The sequence below is a fragment of the Gavialis gangeticus genome, unplaced genomic scaffold (genome assembly GCF_001723915.1).
Source record: "Gavialis gangeticus isolate Ggan-Ray unplaced genomic scaffold, GavGan_comp1, whole genome shotgun sequence".
Taxonomy (NCBI): domain Eukaryota; kingdom Metazoa; phylum Chordata; order Crocodylia; family Gavialidae; genus Gavialis; species Gavialis gangeticus.
In genome coordinates this window covers 103,775,868-103,796,622 of record NW_017729024.1, presented here as the reverse complement: position 1 = coordinate 103,796,622, position 20,755 = coordinate 103,775,868, and the positions used below count along the sequence as shown (strand labels likewise).

General features: G+C 41.2%; 1 protein-coding gene across 1 annotated transcript in view; it reads right to left on the bottom strand.

Annotated features, from left to right (window-relative positions):
• PTAR1 (protein prenyltransferase alpha subunit repeat containing 1) overlaps positions 1-20,755 on the bottom strand; it is a 42,722-nt gene that overhangs the window by 13,384 nt on the left and 8,583 nt on the right. The window contains exons 3-5 of the mRNA XM_019518230.1: positions 14,197-14,263; positions 6,032-6,136; positions 15-228 (exon numbers count right to left, since the gene is read on the bottom strand). Of these exons, the coding sequence (XP_019373775.1) occupies positions 15-228; positions 6,032-6,136; positions 14,197-14,263 (386 nt within the window). The remainder of the gene's footprint in view (positions 1-14; positions 229-6,031; positions 6,137-14,196; positions 14,264-20,755) is intronic.

The following is a 20,755-nucleotide window of genomic DNA, read 5'->3' as shown; positions in this document are numbered from 1 at the left end:
TCATTATACTGTACCTTGACATTGAGCTTTCCCAAGTGCTGTAAAACCCAGATACGATGGGACCAGGCATTGTAGTTGCTTGGATATCTCCCAGCGGCTTCGCAGCAGACATCCATTTCCTCCTGCACTAGCCGCTGAATCCTTTCTGTAGGCACTGTTCCCATGTTCCCTTTATTCACAAGAGTGGGCAAGGAGTTTTCCTGAATTAGTTGTTGCAGCACCCATCGTCTGGTTAAATGGTGCACACGGTTAATAATGCAATTTTAAGAGGAAAACTCAAGAAACAAAATACTTAAGGCGACTAAGTCATATTTAAGTTTTCACCTGAATTAACATGAAACTGTAAGGTTGGAAAAGAAACACATGAAATAGAACACTTGTGAGATATTCAGATGCCAAAAGCCATCAGTTTATGGAAATATTTCACAGTATCTGATCCAGCTCTAGACTAGTTAATGTACTTGTTTCTAATTACCAGTCATATCTACTGTCGGATAACTGAGAAAACAAACTGAAAAAAAAATGAATCTGAAAACAAAAGCATTCTGCAAAACGATGTTTAAAATTTTTTTGAAGAACCCCTTTTTGAAAAGGCTTACATTATACTGACCTGAGGTTTTCATGCTGAAAAAAGTTTTACAGTAAAATTAGTTTTTTTGCTTAGAAACCCTGTGTGAATCTACTCATATTGGCTGACTTGAGTAACAAAAGAAAAAATAGTTTATTGTGTGTTGCACCTGTCAGTACAGCTAAAAGCAAACGAAAGGGAGTCTATTCCTTTCTGTGTATCACTGGTAGATCACTTTATTCATTTCACTGGGAGTGTCACTGGGAGTCCCAACTGTGTGTCTACTTTTTTGTGCTCCTGGGTGCATGTTTGAGATGGGAGGGAATGCAGCTGAGGAGGAGGGAGCGTGCTGGTGTCCGCCTCTCCAAGTTGGCAGATGGCAGCCACGCAATTGGGATTTGAGGAATTTTATGCCCCATTCGCCGAATCATGTGCTTGCATGTGTGGGGCATGGCAGATCATGTGATTTGAGGAGCAGACCACAAAATTCTCCAGCCTGATTGTGTGACTGCCTTAACGTCTGCCAGCAGCCTTAGAAAAACATCCTTTTTGTTACTAAGCTAGACATATCTGACATGGAAACACCAAGAAAAGCAAGGTAATTCCAAGTGATTTATTTTATTTTAATACTGTAACAGGTGCTCTTAATCTCTGTTAATTAAGTACAGCTGAAGGACAGCAGGGCCCCAAGCCATAAAGCTGCAAAAGAAACAGGTGGACGCAGAGCTCCAGGCAGGTAGTTAGGAGCTGCTGCAACAGGGCCCACTGGGCAGCTGCTGCTGATGAAGAGTAACTCCTGTGGCTGGTTTTGAGCATCAGAAATCATGTGACCACAAGGGGGTGGATGCTGGTTCCTAGGCTGAGAAACTCCTTCTGGCCCATATCTTGGGGGGGATCCAATTAGGCCTAATAAGGTCTTAGATCAGCTTGGAAATAGAATGAACCTGGGAGGCCAGGAGGCAGCTGTTGCTGGGGTTCATTACAGTGAGTCCAGATTAGGCTGGACTGGCTGTCTGATTAGAAGAATGGCAGAGAAAAGCAGCTAAACTGCTGCAGCAACTGAGAGTAGCCTCCTAAATGATAATGACACATAGCAGCAAAGTTTTGATAGTGGGAGGTAGCAGAGAGGCTGGAGTGCATAGCAGGTAGGGCCAACCACCAGGGGACATTAGACTCGGCATCATAGTGCTAAACCTGCTGCAGTACTTATTTGTTAATGTATAACAGCATTTTACAAGTCTCCGCTTCAAATGTGCAATGGCTACATTGATCATAACCCTGTTAATATGTAGGAGTTTCTTATCAGATACTTCCTTAATAAAAAACTTTTGAACTAACAGATCTGTGGATAAGAACCTGCAAGTTAATAACCAACAGGTAAAAAATGTAATTTAACATCCTTTTGTATACTTCATCCTGGCTCACTTCCATTTCAAATGCCACCAACACTACCCATCAGCTTGCAGAAAAGTAATCTTTGAAAAGGCTCTACAACGTACAAATTAGCCGTTCAAAAAAGGTCAATCATAAAATTACAGAAATGTCTGAAAGTGGTGAGGTGAAATTATCATCTTGAGGTCCAATTAGTTGCATAAAGAATGGTTTCAAGGTCTGCACTGGCTCCTGACACTTCCTGCCCACTTCCTTTCTTATTTTACAAGAACATTCTTAATTGTTCCTATGTTTCAGCTTCACTGCGTCTCTCTTCTTTGTTATACTGTGCAAGAATTTCTTTGACATGAAGGAAAATAATGCAATTAACTAACCATAAACTCACTATACATAAAATAAACTCTTTCAGTAATGGATGTTACTTCAAAAAAATAGTAGATAGGTAAAATTCCTAAGTGTGATTTTTAAATGAAGACTGAGAACAAACATATATTTACAACTTTGCATATGATAGAACATTTATTGTCCCTAAAACAGGATTCCAAGACCAGCCACAATCTTTGATTTTAGAGAAGGATTCAATGAGGCAAATGTAGTATCTTTGAAGACTTAAATTTTGCTCTGAAAATCGCTTAGACATTAAAGCCAAACATAGGTTTCTGGTGCTCACATGTTTGCACAGGACAGAATGTCAGAAGTGGGACAAAATACTACCAAGGCCCAAAATATGAAAACATTAAAAAATAAGTTTATGTGGGAACTGAAATGTTTAGAAAATCCATTGCTTTAGCAAACTACAAATGACTGATTTCTGCTTCTGATCCTTTATTTTTGGGTAAATAATATTTAGCAGCAACTATGAGGGGATAACACATTTGCAATTTAGATAACACAGAAATGTGGGGGGCAGAAAAATGTGTTCAGTTTTATAGTTTCCATAACAGTAAATCCTAGTTGATATTTTGGTTTTTCTCTGGAAACAGAAAATCCAACTGGCTACTTTAAAAAAGTTTAAAAGACTTTAAAATGTTCTACTTGTTTATTGCTGAAATATTAATTCAGAGTGTTTTTGCTGTGCAAATAACTCATTTGAAAAAAAAGAAGCATCTCTTTCATTTGCTATTTTACAGCACAGGAGCAAATTCTAATCAACATTACTTAGAACCCTACGAACATGGTACTGGAAGGGACCTCATGAGGTCCCCTAGTCCAGTCCCCTGCTCAAGGCAAAATGAGCCCTGACTAAACCATCCCAGCCAAATGTTAATTTAACCTGGTCCTGAAAATTTCCTTGGATGGGGATTCCACAAGTTGTCTAAGCAGCCTGTTCCAATGCTTGACCACCCTCCCAGTCAGAAAGTTCTTTCTAGTCTCCATCCTAAATTTCCTCTGCTTCAGTCTGAGGCCTTTACTCCTACTCTTGTCCCCTACAACCAGAAAGAAAAGCCTATTTCCATTCTCTGTAATTGCCCTGCAGGTATTTGGAGACTACTATCAAATCCCTGTCTCAGCCTTCTTTTCCCTAGACTAAATTACCCTAGTTCTTTCAGCCTTTTCTCATAAGTCATGCTATCCAGAGGCTTGTAATCATGTTTGTTACTCTCTGCTGGACTCTTTCCAATCTGCCCACTTGAAGTATAGGGCCCAAAACTGGACACAATATTCCAGATAAGACTTCACCAGTGCTGAATAAAGCAAAAGAATCACTTCCCTTGATTTGCAAGCAACATTCCTACTAATACAACCAAGTATGCTTTTGGGGGGTTTTTGCAACAAGAGCACACTGTTGGTTCATAATCAGTTTATAATTCACTGTAACCCCTAGGTCCTTCTCTGCAGTACCACTGCCTAGCCAGTCATTCCCAGTCTATATTCATGCATGCAATTATTCCATTCCAAGTGCAAGATTTTGCACTTTTCTTTGTTGAATTTCATTTGATTGATTACAGACCATTTCTCCAGTTGACCCAAGTCATTCTGGGTCAACTGGAGAAATGACCCTACCTACCTACCCTACCTACCTGTCTGCAATTCCACCCAAGTTGGAGATACCTGCAAATTTGTTAAACATGCACTCAATCTCATTGTCCAAATCATTAATGCAGATGTTAAGCAATACCGGACCCAGGACAGACCACTGGAGCAAAGGAATAAATAGTGGAGGAACATCTTGTTTTTGTGCAATAGATATATACATTAATATTCAGCTGAATGGAACTGGAACAATATGACAAAGAAGTGTAGCGTAACACAATGAAAACTGTATTGGTATTTTGAATATCACTGCACGTGACTTCTACAAAGCATCCAAAAGGGTAAGGAATTGATGGTAGAACATCAAATGTTTTAATAGGATCTCTGAATCTAATAGTTTTGCTGGACATAAGAAATTATGACGATCTAGATCACTGAATTCTGCCACTCCACACTTCAAGTTTTCTTGCACCTTCCTGTGCAATTTGGTATTGAGCATGGTCTAAAACAGTGCACTGGACTTCATGGAGCAGTGGTCTGATCTAGAATGGCACTTCTCATATGCCCATTTCTCAAAAACTCTTTAAAGTACGGCCAGGAAGATGACACTGTTAGTTCCAAAGGGTATGGCTACTCTCAGATAAAAGTTACCACTCATGGTTTTCACTAGTGGTTGGCAGAGTAACAGTTCACAAATGTTGCTGTTTCACTAATGCACAGCAGAATACGCTCAAACAGATGGTAATTTTAACGATGTTTCAGGACAAGCTAGTGCAAAATGAGCAAGAGTTGTTATTTTTAAAGAATGTTTGTTATTGATCAACACAGTGACATGACAAGTATCTAATATATCACATGAAGCAATTAATATTCTAGTTTTGGTTAATATGAATGAAATTGGGTTTGGCAGCACTAAATCATGGCTTATGCAAATTATCTGTCTCCTCTTCATTATTTTTACAAGTCCTTTTCATTAAATATAATGTGGCTACTTAAAGCAACGTAATCAGATGTTGCAAATAATGCAATGTAACATTAAAGAGTTAAAAACCATCATGGACTATATAAAGAAAATTACCAGGAAGGATGCAGGTGCATATAAACACCCACAAATTTCATTTTTACTACATAGAATTTCAAAGTCCAAAGACCTATAAAACCCTGTCTAATAAGAATATCCATGTATCTTATAACTCTGATGACATCATAAACTACCTGAGCTTTACTTTTACTGTTTACAGTGTTACCCTGACCAGAATTTTTTCATGGACTACTTGAATGTATGGCAGACTGGCTGTTATATCTGTGAACAGTAGAACAGTGACATTCTGCAAAATATCATTGTTGACAGTCTTGGAAAATCATTTATAGGAAAATATGTTCTTATGCAAAATCTTAAAAAAATATATACACATTGAGAACTTTTTGCAGTTGAGGAATGTATCAATATTTTACATGGCTGTTCTATAGATAATTTATATTTCACTTGTCATAGCAAACTTTCCACTAAGACGAGAATAGAAGTTGGTATATCTGATTTATTCTTTTGGTTGCCTTTTCCAAGTGAATTTGTTATTTTATTACTCAGTAACAGAGACTTACTGCCATTGAATAATCTTACTGATGGTGAAAATAAGATTGTTACACAAAAAGAAACTAAAGAAGGAATATAAACCTACATACAATTAAAGTTACAAGTTATCCTAATTCTTACTCTATCCTATCTTTCTGGCAGGTCTGCAAAACAAAACTAGTACTTAAAAAAGTAAAAAATTTGAAAATACATCATTTGATGGCAATTTTCAAGCTGCTTTTGGGTGCTGCTGTAAATACACAATTTGGGGAAATTATACACAACTATGGCTATATTACAAACACCTACAACATAAAGAGAAGCATATTATTTAAATAGCATGCCCAAAACATGGTAAAGAGGATTCTTTTCAAAGCCAAAGCTGTAAATTTTACTGTAGATGGCTTGGAGATTTCCTATTTCCAAATGCCCACAATCATCTACACCACTTTCCCTAATGAAGAGAAACTGGAGAAAAAGAACTGGAAGTATATAAACTTGGGGAGCGTGGGAAAAGGACAAACCTATGAATCCATGTTTCTGGACTCTTCGGAAACTTAGTTAATGCCAGTTTTCCAAGGTGTAAATCCTTAAGTGGATTTAAAGTGCCAGACAATATTAGTTCCTTCCTGCAAAATAAAAAGAAAAATGCATTTGTAAAAATAAAGGTTTTTCCTTAAAAAAAAAAAAGAAGAAGTATGAAGCAAGTAATTTTCTTTAAAGCATAATATAACCATGGTTTCCCAAAATATAAAGCTTGAAAATAAACAAACCTTTAATGGATGAAGATACAGCACTGCAACCAAGTATAGTGTGTTTAAAGTAAATTTCAAAACTTCAGCTCTCTAACTTGGCCTGGACAATATCAGCTATTGTAGTGGTCCTCCACCTTTATAGACTCAAGGCAGTCCTTGTTAGACTCAAGAGGCACCTATACACATGCCCGACATCTGCAGATTAGAATATGTTGAAGCAGACTTGATTAATCAAGTCTGTTGGAGAGTGCTGATTAGCACGCTCCAGCAGCCTAAGTGTCACATGTATTTAGCATCCCCATGCTTCAGAATAGTGTCAGGGTGCCTCAACTAAAGCCCCTTGAATGAGATTTAATTAAAGCACCCCCCAGCCATTCTTAAGTGTGGTACACTGAATACATGAGATGCTGCAGGCGCTTTAATTAGAGTGGCTCCCAAGAGCTGCTCCAGTTAAAGGATCCCCTTCCTACCCCGAGGCATGTGTAAAGATGCTTAAGGAGCCCCTCAGAAAATGCCAGCTCTTTGTGTTTACTTGTTCCTTGACTATGGAAAAATAATAGAGCGATTCTTCTGTTGCAAGGAATTCAGAAAAACCACAACAGGTCAGAATGTTTTTGACACTATGGATTCCTATTTGAAATCTCTGGTTTAGCTTATGAATCATCAATTTGCTAATAATACTAATTTTGGCTGCATACACACATTCAAATAATCTCTCCTGGGAATTCTCCCAGGTTTGCTCTCCTGGTAGAAAAACCTAGCCAGAGCTGTGTTTATAGACAATTGAATGTTGAGGCCCTGAATAGTGGAGAGCTTGCAGTGTTGCCAACATGCAGCAGGGGAGGGGGTGGAAGGTGCTGTGCGCACACAGCACTGTGATCCGCAGACTCCCTTAGTCTGCCTGGTGATGGATGTAAGCAATGCAGGGGGCAGCCCTGATTGACTAACATCAACTGCCCATAACGGCAGCCTGTTACCCTGCAGCACAATATGGGGTTTGTGCTGGAGCAGCAGAGTCCAGTGAATGACATTCTCTCTCTGGGAGGCAGGAGAGGAAGGTGTGCTGAAGGACCATGTTCTCTTCTGAGAGAAGCCACAGCATGTACAGCCATTCACTGTCCCAAGAGAAACTGTCCTGGAGTGATTTAACCCTGGTTGTTTCCAGTTTATTCTTCTGGAGCAGCATTTTTACTCTGGGAGAAAAAGACTAAATACCTGCATACTTGTGGTTTCTCCTGGGAAAGCAGCAACTCTCCCAGGAAAAAATGAACATCTGTATGAGGCCTTTGTGGAATACCCTCAAAAGGATCTCATTCCTCCTCTAAGGCCTTAGCTCTAAGACCTCAGTGCATCTGAGCTGCTGGTACAAGTGTTGCTCTTACCCTGTAATCAAAGTGAGGATGTGAATTCATGTGGGTCTGCACATGCAGAAAGAGATATTTGTTCACAATTTTTTGTTGTGGGAAAAAGATCAGAGCCCTAAGAAGAACATAGGTGAAAAAAATCCTAATTGTTCTACTGTAGGCAGATAAGACTTTGTAGTAGCCTGATAATAAAAAATGGGTGACAATTTCTGAATTAGTTTCAGTCTTTTAGGTAAATTGAAATGAAATATCATTGTTTACTATGACTGTTTGGTAGCATTTCTTTCCATTCTTCTTGATTTGTTTTAGACAACTGTGCTTCATGAAGCTTCCTCATTCTTTGGCCCCAGTTTTGACCTTTTAAGTTCTGTTTTGGACCTGTGGTGGGGCTGCTTGTAGTGGGGCAGTCTCCAGGAAATGCCAGACCTGTGCCTCCCCAGTGAAGGGTGAGTATGGGGCGCTGGAAAGCCTCAGCCCCTGCTGCCTTGCAGGTGCCCCTATGGTCACCCCATTCAAATCATTGGGTTCAATAGTCAGGGTGCGTTCTGACAGTCAAATCATTGGGTTTGGCAGCACTAAATCATGGCTTGTGCAAATTATCTGTGTCCCCTGTCAGAATTGAACCCTGACCATTGACTGTTGGAACACACCCTGACAGAAAAGCACAGGCCAAAGCCCACCGAGCAGGGCCTGAGGTGGGGTCCAGGCTGATTGAAGGGGGCCTGAGGTGTGGCCCAGGCCCACTGATGCTCCAGTGAGGGGGGCATGGAGCTCAGGTAGGTCTGAGGACACCTGAGGCCAAGTTTGGGCTGGGTAAGGCTGAGTGCAGCCCAGCTAAGGGGCTGAGGAAGTATTAGTGTACGTGGATGCCATCTGCAAGGCATGGGAAATGGTATAAGGGTAGGTTTGGAGCCGTGTATTTGCACTTGGCGTCAGGGCAATTAAATGGGCAGCCTCTCACCTAGGAACATCTTTAGTTACAACAATGGTGTGGCAGGAGAGGCAGGTGGGCAAACTGCTCTAGATAAGTGGGTGGGCCAACGTTTGGACCAGCCCCAGGACGGCCCACTTGTTACACTTAGGCACTCAAGATGTTCTTTTTGGAAATGAGCAACTGGCTCACCCTTTCTTTTGGTTGAGAAGGTGGTGGAAGCAGAGGGCAGTCCTCAGTTTTTGTGCCTCCTCGCAACACTGTTTGAACATTTTTCATTATAACAGCAAATCAAAATGGATAAACACTGAAACAGAGAAGAGAATCTAAGATATCCTCACCCACACAAATATGCTTTTAATCTAGAGTACAGTCTTGCTTACTTTCCATCTAACCCAGGGAGTTTTGCATTCTGTGCTGTAGAACAGCCAGCTTCATCACTGGGGTGAAAATGTGTTCCATTTCAGTTTAGCCTCCAGCTTGGAAGATGGGAGAGATGGGTTTGAGCCCCTTCTATTACAGAACACAGGTCTTCAATTTTGTCGGAGAGCATTCTAACCTCTATACCAGTGGTACTCAACTTCTGGCCCATGGGCCAGATCTGTCTGTTTGCTTTTGAAAGAAAGTGGCTGTCAGCATGTGTTAGGCATGCTCTGAGCATGCCCTGTCTTGTGGCCTTCAGGGGTGTTAGGCACTGGGGTTCGTAGTCTGTAAATCCCAAACGTATTTATGCATGTGATAGGCACCAATATGCTTAGCCAAGGAAGTGGTATCTCTGAGCAAAGACAACCACAGAACTTTAGGCACCTCAGTAACTTCACTACACAAAACCTAGGTATCTAAGGACTGTCAGAACTTTCAACTATGTTGGGGGTTGTAGATCACTTTTTTGAATGAAGGCACCTAAATTCTACGTAAGTTGCACTAAGAGCCCAATGATTTACTGAATATGCTGCAAGCCCACATATAGCGAACTGATCTCCAGTGAAGTCAGGGAATAATAGTCTGCAACTCTACAGTCCCAAAAGTACTTGCCCTTTTAATTTTCAGTGCTTCAAGGTAGATTTCCAAACATAAAGGCCTGGCTGTCTTTCACTGCTGCAGTAGCAGCATAGTACTTTCTAGGTTTTGCAGATTCTCAACATGAAAGCACCCCCTTGAAAAAGAACAGATTCAATTATAGGTGCGACTAAAATCCAGCACAAAATACAACATGCTTACAAATTTGCCTTCTTTGGGCTCCTTAAGAATATACCTAACTAGGGCAACAATATTGCTGATTCTGGTTTGTGTTTTGTTCTAATTGCCTTTAGTATTCTAGCCTATATGAAGAATAATGTCAAGATACCACTCAATTGCCTCAGAGCCATCAGCAAGAGCTTGAGGTTGCTGTCATCTCTTGGGACTTAGAGAATTTGAATTTATTTTGAGACACTTTCAATCCGATGTACACTGACCCTTGCTCAGTTACTCATCTGTGGTTCCACCAGTGAGTACTCTAATAAATCTAGCTTTCTGCATACACCTCTGTGATACCTTCTCAAGAAACTGGAAAGGGACGCTTTTACTCTCGATAGCTTGATTCAAAATTAAGGCTACTTTTTGGCCTGGAAGTAGTAGTAAACCTCTAACATTTAAACCATGTTTAGTTACTGTGCAAGCTGCATTAAACAAGGTAAAGAAACACAATTTCTCCTCTTGTTATATATTAAGAAACAAATGTAGTAACAGAATCACCTTGTAGACTAAGCAACATTTTCTGCTTCCACATTTCATAAGAACAGCAAAGGAAGTGGGTACACTGAAGGAATCATTTCTAAAGGCTTGGACATATTGTTGAAAGAGCTGCTCTCACAAGAGCTTTTATTTCTTTTGTAAACTATACCAAATGGTCTCTCTTTCCTCCATGAATATTTAGTTTCCCATCCATTACGGAAATGGCATTTATCACTCAGTTATCATACCCCTCAACTGTGCCGTACACTTCTGTGCCATTGGATTCACTCTTATGTGGCCCATAAACTTCCAGTATAACCTGAACTGGCAGTGGAAAATATTTCCCTGCCTATCCTTCCCTCCACAGATATTTTACACAATAAAAAAGTCAAATCCAGTCTATCGAAATACACATGGGTTTTATGTGAGTGTATAAAATAGCATGAGAGTCAAGGACAGATTTGCAAATTAAACTATCTGGCCCTAGCTGTAGTGGCCAACTTTGTAATGGGAACACTAATGAGCTGTTAAAGAGAAGCCATCTCTCTCCTAAAATTAAAAACAAGTTGTGCATTGGAGTAGCAGCACATAATCAAACTGTAATTTATTTTATAGCAAAGTACACTCTGGCCTGGCTAGAAAATTAAACTAGCGCTTACCTTTCTGATAAAGTTAACTGCTGCTGTACTACTCAACTATAGCTGAAAAACCCAGATCCAATCTTTTCCTCTCTCAGGCCCCCCAGATCTTTGATCACTAACAAACACAGTCAGAGGGAGGTTTCATTTTCTGGTGTGCTCAGCTGTGCGCTTCTCTTGGTGTTTTATTTTTGTGGTTCATCTACCTTTTCTGACTGGTAACTGCTCTACTGCTCCACTCTGTCTTCTCTTGTGTTTCTCTTTCATATCAGGCATGCAGGACCATGTCAGCGGGCCAGCACAGCTTCCTCGAGGTGTAGCAGGGCAGCTCCATGTGTGGGGAAGCTGCAAGGCATAGGGAGACACTGGCTGCCACCATGATGATGGCAGCAATGTGGTCAGGCACCGCTATGGTGGTGGCTAATTTTGCACCCCTCACCTCCAAAGGCAGCACCTGGGACTGCTGCCCTGGTCATCCTCCCTCACTTATACTATTTGGGCTTCATATGGGTCTGGAAATTTGGTGGTGGGGGATCAGTGGCAGTGCTAATTGCTGTGGTCCTGGGAACTATGGGAATTTATGTTGTTACTACTCCCCAATGCCAAATTTCTGCACCCATGGTGAGTCCCCTGGGCTGAATGACATGGCTCCATAGACCAGATCCAGTCCACAGGGTACAGGTTGAGCACCACTGCTCTAAATATTTCATAACTGTTTAAGAGTATAAGAACATCATTTATTTCCAGTTTGTTTCAGAGTTTATGGGAATATGACCATTTCTGTATTTAGATTTAGGAACCACCACACAGATTACACTACATGAAGGAATGTACAATCCTTATTGCCAGTGCATTTATCCGAATTGTATTTGTGACTCAGAATAAAATGGTCTTAACAGACTGCACTTGCAAACCCTTTTAGCTTTCAAGCAGTTAAAATATAAGGTGAAGAGGATGGACAGACAGGAGATGTATTGCTATTAGAAAAAATGGGTTCAACTAAGCAGCAGCAGCACAGCGACAGGGAACATTACTGAAAGCAACTCCTAAGAAGTTGGCACGCAATAATGCTACTGAACAGGATCACAAGCTATTTTTCAACTTAAATGCCCCATCAATTTTATCATTTCAAGGATACTCAAAGATACATTTTTCTCACGATAGAGTCAGCCTTTTATGACCTCTACTTCCCTTTTCGTACATGAATGCTACTTCAAAGAATCGGTTTGCAGCAGAAACCTTGATAAATACACTATAGACAGAAAAAAATGGAGCTTGCTTTATCTGGATCTGATAGTTACTCACTAGAAATACAGTATTAATGGACTGATTTCTTCATTCTTCCTACTGCATGAAGCCCTCTGAACAGCTGAAAACCTGTATTTGTAAGCACTTTAATCTACCCAGACATAGAGCTGCATTTTTAGTTAGAAACCCCTCCAGCTATCCTTCAAGAGGGGTGAGAGGTAGGGGGAAGGGCAGGAAGAGACTATTCCCACTAAAGCGCTCTGTGCAAGATCTGAGATTAGCTTCAGTCTCTTTACTTAGGGAAATGTAAAGAACAGCTTCACCATCAGGAGCAAGGAAGCTGATTCCTGTTTCCTCTTCACATATACTGGGGAAGCAGGGCTACACTGTCATGACTGAGGATATGGCATGTAGATTCCCATGTGGACTGAAGGATCTGCAGAGATGTCTGGGATCAAAGCCAGTCCCAGAGCTCTCCCTTTACTTTGGGGGATAGCTAAATGGCAGAACATGAACTGTTGATATTTAACTCAGATGAGCTGTACTGTTACTGTGCTAGTGAGTGAACTACCAGAGGCTCAAAATGATCAAGGTGCACAATCCTGGCAGAGGTAACTTTAAGCCAATTACAACAGCGAAGGTCAACTGGGCACCCTCTAATACCAGAACAAAGAAACACCTAATTAAAAAGGCAACAGGCTATCTTAACAGATGAAAAGCAAGCTGTTTTTTTCTTCTGCATAAACTGGTGCATTTAACTCGGCCACAAAATGTAAGAAAGACCTAGATTTTGGAAAAATAAAAGAACAGTCCAGCAGAACTAAATAAAGGCAGGTTAGTCATTTACACAGATAACTTCCATGGTTACATCAGCTGCAATCTCTCTTAAGAAATTCACTACCCACTTTGATATCTGGCAAAAATTTCTCTTATAGGCAAGTTATTCTTTAATTGACCATTAATGAGGATTTGACAGCTTCCTTGGAAGTGCCTAAGTATTAGCTACTGTTGGAGATAGGATATGAGGCTAGATGGATCATTTAAACAAATCATTAGTCTAATTCAGTAGGCAAGTCCTTTGTTATGCAGGAAAGGAGAGGAGTCAACGTATTCAGTTCAGAGCCTGAGACTAATTCACCATACATACGGCTTGTCTCCGTTTCCTTAAGTGTACTTACTGATTTTCATGTAGAGCACTACAAAAGTCTTAAGCACTATTATTATATTTTGGGACTGCTTTGTTCCTTTCTTCTCCCAGTGGCTTGGGAAGAAGGAGATATATCTGTATTCTATTAACTCTTTTCCTCACATCTGCAACAGGTTAGGATTTAAGACAGACTGCTCAGTGCTTTCTAAACTATCCCATAAGGTAAGTTAGTTTAGAAATGCTCTTTAGTGCAAAAGGAAACTCTGATTTATCTGATGCCAGGGAGAATGAACAAAATGCTGATTAAACATGATGTCTTGGGAAAAGGGACACTCCTGGCCCCAGGTAATACAAAATCTAAATATTTAATTCCCCTTATTCATTTATTATACAGAAGAAAAGCCACCCATTGATAAGGCTTTTGCCAGCTACAATCAGTTTCATTCACTGTAAACAAAGAAACATCTCTCATATAATGAAGTTACTTTTCAAAGGTAACCTCATATAATGCAGGGGCTCAGAATGAAAAACCCTAGCAGACAGAGATGGAATTTTACAGGAATTTAAACCAAGGTAAAAGTGCTGACCAATAGATGGGTGGAAGCAGCAGCTTTAGTCCTTCCATAAAATAACTTCTTTATCCAAGATCTCTTTTCAAATAGAGTGGAATAACCCTTCATTTGCATTTGAAAGAAAAAGTGTGTGAAATGTGACACATTAGCTACAAGGGACATCAGAATAGAAGAGGTTCCAAATATTGTTTCAGCACATCTTATCCAAAAAGCTGTTGCTGTGTTGTTAAATCCCACTTAAAACAAAGCTTATGGCTGACTCAGTCTGAAGGCAGCTGGCCAAGCTCTTTCTGAAGTCATTTGCTGAGTGTGACATACCTGACGTTCCACGCAGTGGTGAAGTCTGGGTTTAGCAGCAGCAGTGTACATGTGACATCAATCAGTTCTAAAAGATTGAAAAAAAATCCATCAAAGATTAACAGTGCTAAAACTTCAGCATTTCTTCCCTTTGTGTCCTCTCAGACCCCAAACCTCCTCAAAGTCTCTTCTCCGTGACGTGTGTTCTTAAATGGAGATGCATCTCTTGGAGATACTCTGCATTTCTATTACAAAGTGCTGGCACAAATGGGGGAATGTAAATTAAAGCTCCCTCTCTCTGCATAATGCAACTTCTTAAACTAGAGTACACTAGTATCTATGTACTACATTATAGGATCATAGGAAAGCAGGGCTGCAAGGACCTCATAAAGGTCACTTAATCCAGTCCCCTGCACCAGGCAGGATCAACCCTAACTAAACAATCCCAGCCAAGTGTCTCTAACCTGCTCCTGAAAATTTCCAGGGATGGAGATTCCACAAGTTCTGTAGGTAGTCTGTTCCAGTGCTTAACCAACCTCAGAGTCAGAATATTCTTCCTAATCCCCAACCTATTTTTCATCTGCTGCAGTTTGAGGAGGTCTTTGCTTCTTGTCCTGTTTCCTACAGTCATAGAAAGAAGGCTATTTCTATCCCTCTTTATAATCGCTCTTCAGGTATTTGAAGACTATTATCAAATCCATGCCCCCCAAGTCTTCTCTTCCCCAGACTAAATTATCCTAGTTCTTTCAGCCTTTCCTTGTAAGTCATGCTTCCCAGGCTTCTAATATTTTTTGTCACTCTCTGCTGGACTCTTTCCAATCTGGCCATATCCATCTTGAAGTGTGGGGCCCAAAACTGGACACAGTCCTTCAGGTAAGATGTTACAAGTGCTGAAATGAGAGGAAGAATCATTTCCCTTGATTTGCCAGTGACACTCCTGCTAATACAACCTAATATGCTGTTGGCTTTTATTTGGCTCATATTCAGCTTAGGGTCCAGTGTAATACCCAGGTTCTTCTCTGCAGTACTGCAACATAGCCAGTCATTCCCAGTCTGTATTTGTGCATGCAATTATTCTGTCCCAAGTATGGAACTTTGCACTTGTCCTTGTTGAATATCATCTGATTGACTGCAGACCACCTTTCCAGTTTATGCAGGTCATTCTGGATCCAAGCCCTGCCCGCCAGAATGTCTGTAATTCCACTCAAATTGGTGTCATTTGCAAATCATTAGCTACTTCCAGCTGTATGACTATGATTAAAAAATGTAAAGTTTTGTAATCATGCTAGTCCATTTAGTGATTGAAAGCTGTGTAAAGACGCACAGAATTCTTCACAAAAAATGGAAATGAGATCTTAAAACTATCACAGCTATTGCAGAAGGACTGTGTTGTTACAAGATCTGTGAGCTACAGACGGCAACTCTTTTTAGCTGTTCAGTTTTATGTAACTGCAAATACTATAACAATTCTAGCTGTGAAAGGGAAAAAAACTACAATAATTATGAATTAGGAGCAGAGAATACTGCACATTAATTCATTTAATTAGATGCACAGCTATGTAACAGAAGATACTTTTAATGTATTCTGAACAGGCTGCCTCTCCACAGATTGAGCTATTATGACTAATTCACAAAATAAGCAATAAACAGAAGCATCTATAAATATTTGTTTGCCTCATTCCCTCTAAAAACTCTGCAGATCAGATGTATATATATTTAATGATGTCATAAAATTAGGGAGAGCTATGTGGGTGGCTGACAAGAGAAGAGTAATTCCATTCCAGCCTTGTCTCTCCTCTTCCCCCTGCACTCTGCTGCACTAATCAATTAGTCTGAGGCCTATCAAGATAAAAAAGCTTAGTGTTCTGTGCATCTCCTTGTAAAACAGAGACAATACGCAATATCTGGGGTTTGTTTCCTTAACCCCTGCTTCCAAAAGTCACAAGATCAGCTTGGTTAATCTTCTCTTACAGCCACAATCCTTACATTTACAGGCTGACTTAATGAGCTGAATTAGGGGGAGGAAAATCTCTGACAAACTAGGCATAATTATCACCGTTTCTGTTGCCAAGACTGCTAGTTTAGATTTCCTACTGTTCACCCTACATTCAAAATACTCAATAGGTTGTACACTAGGGTGATTTGCCTCCAAAACAGAAGTTATTTTCAGTTAATTGCATCTCCAGAAAGGAGAGGCATTGGACCACAATGTGTTTTAAGAAAAGAGCTGGAAGAGGAGAGGGGGGAAAAGGAGGGGAGTCTACACCGAGCTAAATCCATGGTTGGTTTAATTGAGGTGACTGGACAATCAGAAATTAACAATCAGCTGACTATATGGAACCATAAGACACACTGATCCCCAACGGCAGAAAGAGGTGCTAGAGTGGTCAGATGCATCCTTCAACTGGGATTTCTGCCAGAAAAAAGTGAATTTAATCACCTGAGGTTCCAGTGTTGCCTAAAGGCCTCTGTCTAAATGCCTGATGCAAGACACATTGTGATGCTTTACCGATACTTCAAATTCAGTTAGCAGCACCCATATATACATAACACTTGAACAAAAACCCCCTGAACCTAGCATATTTGAGACCAGTTCACCTACACCTGGTCCACCGAAGTGTTTAAGCACCTGAATAGTCCTATTGAAGTCCATGGAATTATGCAAAAAATCAGATGTCAGATTAAACATTTGAGCCCTGCCACACTTTCAAAATAAATTTAATTAGAAACCAGCTATAAAGTTGTTACATATTTTCAAGCACTAACTTTGCAGCAAACTGGGTCTTTTTATAGCTGGACTGTCACTTTTATGGTGTCATAATTACTTTGTACGTAGGGGCTGTTCTAAATGTATTGTGGGATTAAGCAGGTAATTGCATAATATATATAATGTGCGGCTGGAACCTTTACTAGGCCACATCTACACATCACACTTAACCAGATAATAACACCTTAAGTAGCCACCTGGCTACACGTTCAATCAATTAATGGTGTGTTAAAAAGAAATAAGCTACAAAGTTATTCCACAAAAAATGTGGAATAACTTTGTAGCTGCTTCCTATCACACTGTTAACTGAACTTGTGGCCGGGGGCCCCTGTGGCTGGGAGCCCCATCAGCTGATTGGAGCGCCCCACTAGAGAGGCCCATGTGCATCCTTAAGCCTGGGAGCTCCCAGCTAACAGGGCTCCCAGCTGTGGGGGGCCCCATGCACCCCCGCAGCTGGAAGACTGCAGCTCATGTGATCTCTCAGCTGTGGGGGCATGTAGAGCAGCTGAGGGGGGTTCCCAGCTGCACGAGCTTGCTTCTGGCCATGCAGGTGGAGCCCAGCCATAAGGCACGATGGGATCTGATTTGCAAAAAAACCGTGATGGGATTTGATGCAGGTGTGGCATGGCAGAGGGTGTGATTGTGTGGATTGTGCATTAGATCCCATCGTGCCTGCACATGTTGAGGAGCCCTTAGTTACAGGGCTCGCTATTTCAGTTTTGCTTACCCCAAAACCTGACCAACCAGGTTAGCAAAAAACAGTGATAGTATTACCCTTTGCAACAATAACATCCTACTGGTGGCTGTGGCTGCTTTTAAAAAGAGGAAGTTTTATCGTGTAAAAAGCTGAAATTAGCTTCAACAAAGAAACAATCTGAAAATATAAAGATAGGTTGTTAGGGGTAAATTTTCAAAGGTCACCAGAATGGACAAATACAAAATTTATATAACCAGAAAAGGGCACTTTGCATATGCAAATCACATAATGATGTGACATGATTTGGGAATTCCTTGAGAATTTGTCTTACAAAAAGCAACTGGTCATCCACCACTACACAGAATACTTCCAGCTTTCTGCCTGCTCTAGATTTTCAGTACTTTGTCCCAAGAAGTCAGAATAATATTGTGGGCATGCAGAACTGTGTTGGCAGCCTCTGCCTCTCCTAGCGACCCAAACAACCCTGTCCTTCAGCTCCTATTTTAAGGCAACTGAAGCAAGCATAATCCCAAGATCAGAAACAAGAGCAGATGTCTCTTTGTGAAAGTCCATTTGTCAGAAAGAGGTAAATATCTTTCCCTCATCCCAAGAATCTCATTGTAACTGTACTACATCAGACTGGCTGTTTAGAAGAGGGTTAATTCTGGGAAATAATCTGCCACTTGAGCTGGATGTCAGTACCAGGGCTGCAGTTATCCAACAGCAATGACCTAATTCTGGCTGGGGAGAAATTGGGGCCTTAATGAAAGAAAATGAACCTGCCTTCCTTAGAGACAGGATAACTGCTGGCCTCTTTTGAGGAGGTTTCTGACATTTGCTTATGAAATCACTACTTGACTTGGACGACCCTGCATCTTCTCTTATATTTCTGGTTAAGCATATGTAGAGTTGTGGCAAAACAATTCCAAGCACCTCAGCATTGTCTCATCTCTCTGCACGTCACAGGCTGTGACAGGCACCAGTACACTGTCTGCAACCAGCAAATGCCTCTGCCCTAGAGCTGTACCTGCACCAGACAGTGGCAAAAATTACTGTTTTGAAGGATGACTCCCTCAGTCCAGAGACAAGGAAAAAACATCCACACTCATATCTCCGGTATTTGAGACCACTGTTCACAAAATACAGTTCTGCCTGCAAGGGTCTGTTGTGGTGGATTGGAGTACCTGAAATAGTTCTGATCTCCCATGCTGAGACCAAGTGAAATGACCCTAGTGGACATCCTCCTCTACCTTCAATATGCTTACCTCCCAAAAGGTGCAATAATCTTCCTTCCTAGTATCCAAAACCCATAGAAAAAAGAAACTCTTGGGAGAGCTGACACTTCAAAAGGGGTGAGCATGCCAACAGGAGATTGATGGCATTCAGCTTGACCTATACCACCTTTATAGCAGACATAAATCCTGGGGAGCTTAGCATGGACCTCAATTGGTTAAACTAAAGTGAAATATGTTAACCTGGGGAAATGTCAGGGCTAGGTAGCAGACCTGTTTTTTTTTTACCTAAGTAAACCCTACTTGCAGCCAAACCCAAAATTCACCTGGAAATGCAAGCTGGGGAAAAATGAGGCAGCTCACTTATTAAGTGGTATATCTAATTAAGAGTACACCACCAGCATTGTAGGATTTGGATTAGCTTCCTAGTAGTTGCCCAGTGTTGTGTAAAGGTAGCAGTCTTGACCTTTAAATTTCTAAATGTCTCTGAACCTACCTACATGAAAGGTCTGTGTGTGTGCGCGCACATGCAAACATAACAGAGCCACAGCTGCAATCCTGCAGGACAGAGAAGGAGCTGACAGCATGACATTTGATTTCAAACACTTCAAATTCATTACTAATAAGGATACACTGCAAAGCACATCTATGTTTTCCAGGCTTTGTAAGAAAAAAAAAAATGTGCCAAAGACAGTTGATGGGGAGTGGGATGGGATACTGTTTGGCTTGATTCTCAATTTTTGGTACTGCCTCAAGGAGAAGATGTTTTGTACTCTTATGTGTAGAACTGTGTTTTTAATATATTAAAAAAAACACACAGGGCCTTCAATGCATTATAGGTTGAATTAAATCTTGTTGAAACAGTCCACCTTTATTTCAGGTAAATGAAAGAAAAAATGAGGCATGTGCTAGTTTATTTAGGAATCTGAACTGTGAGGGCAGTGGGCTGTTGATGGTACTGCTTGGTGAATGCTCCACCAGGATCCATCATCCATTTCTCCTCCTGATGAAACATGGCAGGGGGTCGGACTAGATGATCTGTCTAGGCCCCTTCCAACTCATTGATTCTATGATTCTATGAATTTGCCAAGAACGAAACTTTGGTTTTATAGGCTTTCTTTATAAGTAACTGTTTGAGGACCTGTGCATTCTGCCTACGTATGTTCTAGACCAAGGATGCTCAAGCCCTGGCCCGTGAACCAGATCTAGACCATGGTACTGTGTCATCCAGCCCATGAGGCTCCTCACAGGTCTGGAAATTTGGCAGGGGGGCGGGGAAAGGGGGAGGGCAGTGGCACCACTCCCCTACTGCCAAACTTCTGGAACTATAGGGAGCCTCAGGCCCTGTGTGCTGGATAAGGTGGCCAATCCAGTGCGCAGGGCTGGGTAGGTGTTGCACTGGGCCCCAGAGCCCAAGCCTGGCATGCAGGGGCAGCGCCAGGCCTGAGATACCCAATCAAACATAACAAAACGTTTTCAACACAAATCTCTTTCCCATTCCATTCACATTCTGTTAAATTGCCACGTTTACCCAAATCCAAGACGACTCTGAATTTAAGATGACCCCCCAATAATTAATTCTAGACATAGATGTTTATAAATTTATTATACATCTTACATGTCTAGAATCTAATGTTTGGAAGGCCATCTTAAATTCATTCTGTCCTGGCATTGCGCTGGAGCAAGCGGTGGCAAGGGGGGAGGTTGTAGTAAGGCAAACAGCAAGGGAGTCGAGTGGCCTGTCCTCTGTCCCTTGCTGCCTCCCCCACCCTTGCCTCCCTGGCTGCCTGACCCCTTTGCCCGATGACTGCATGCCCCACACCTACTCCCGTGTTGCCTGCACCCCCTGCTGGTAAAGTAAGACTAGGCTAGACAAACCCTGAA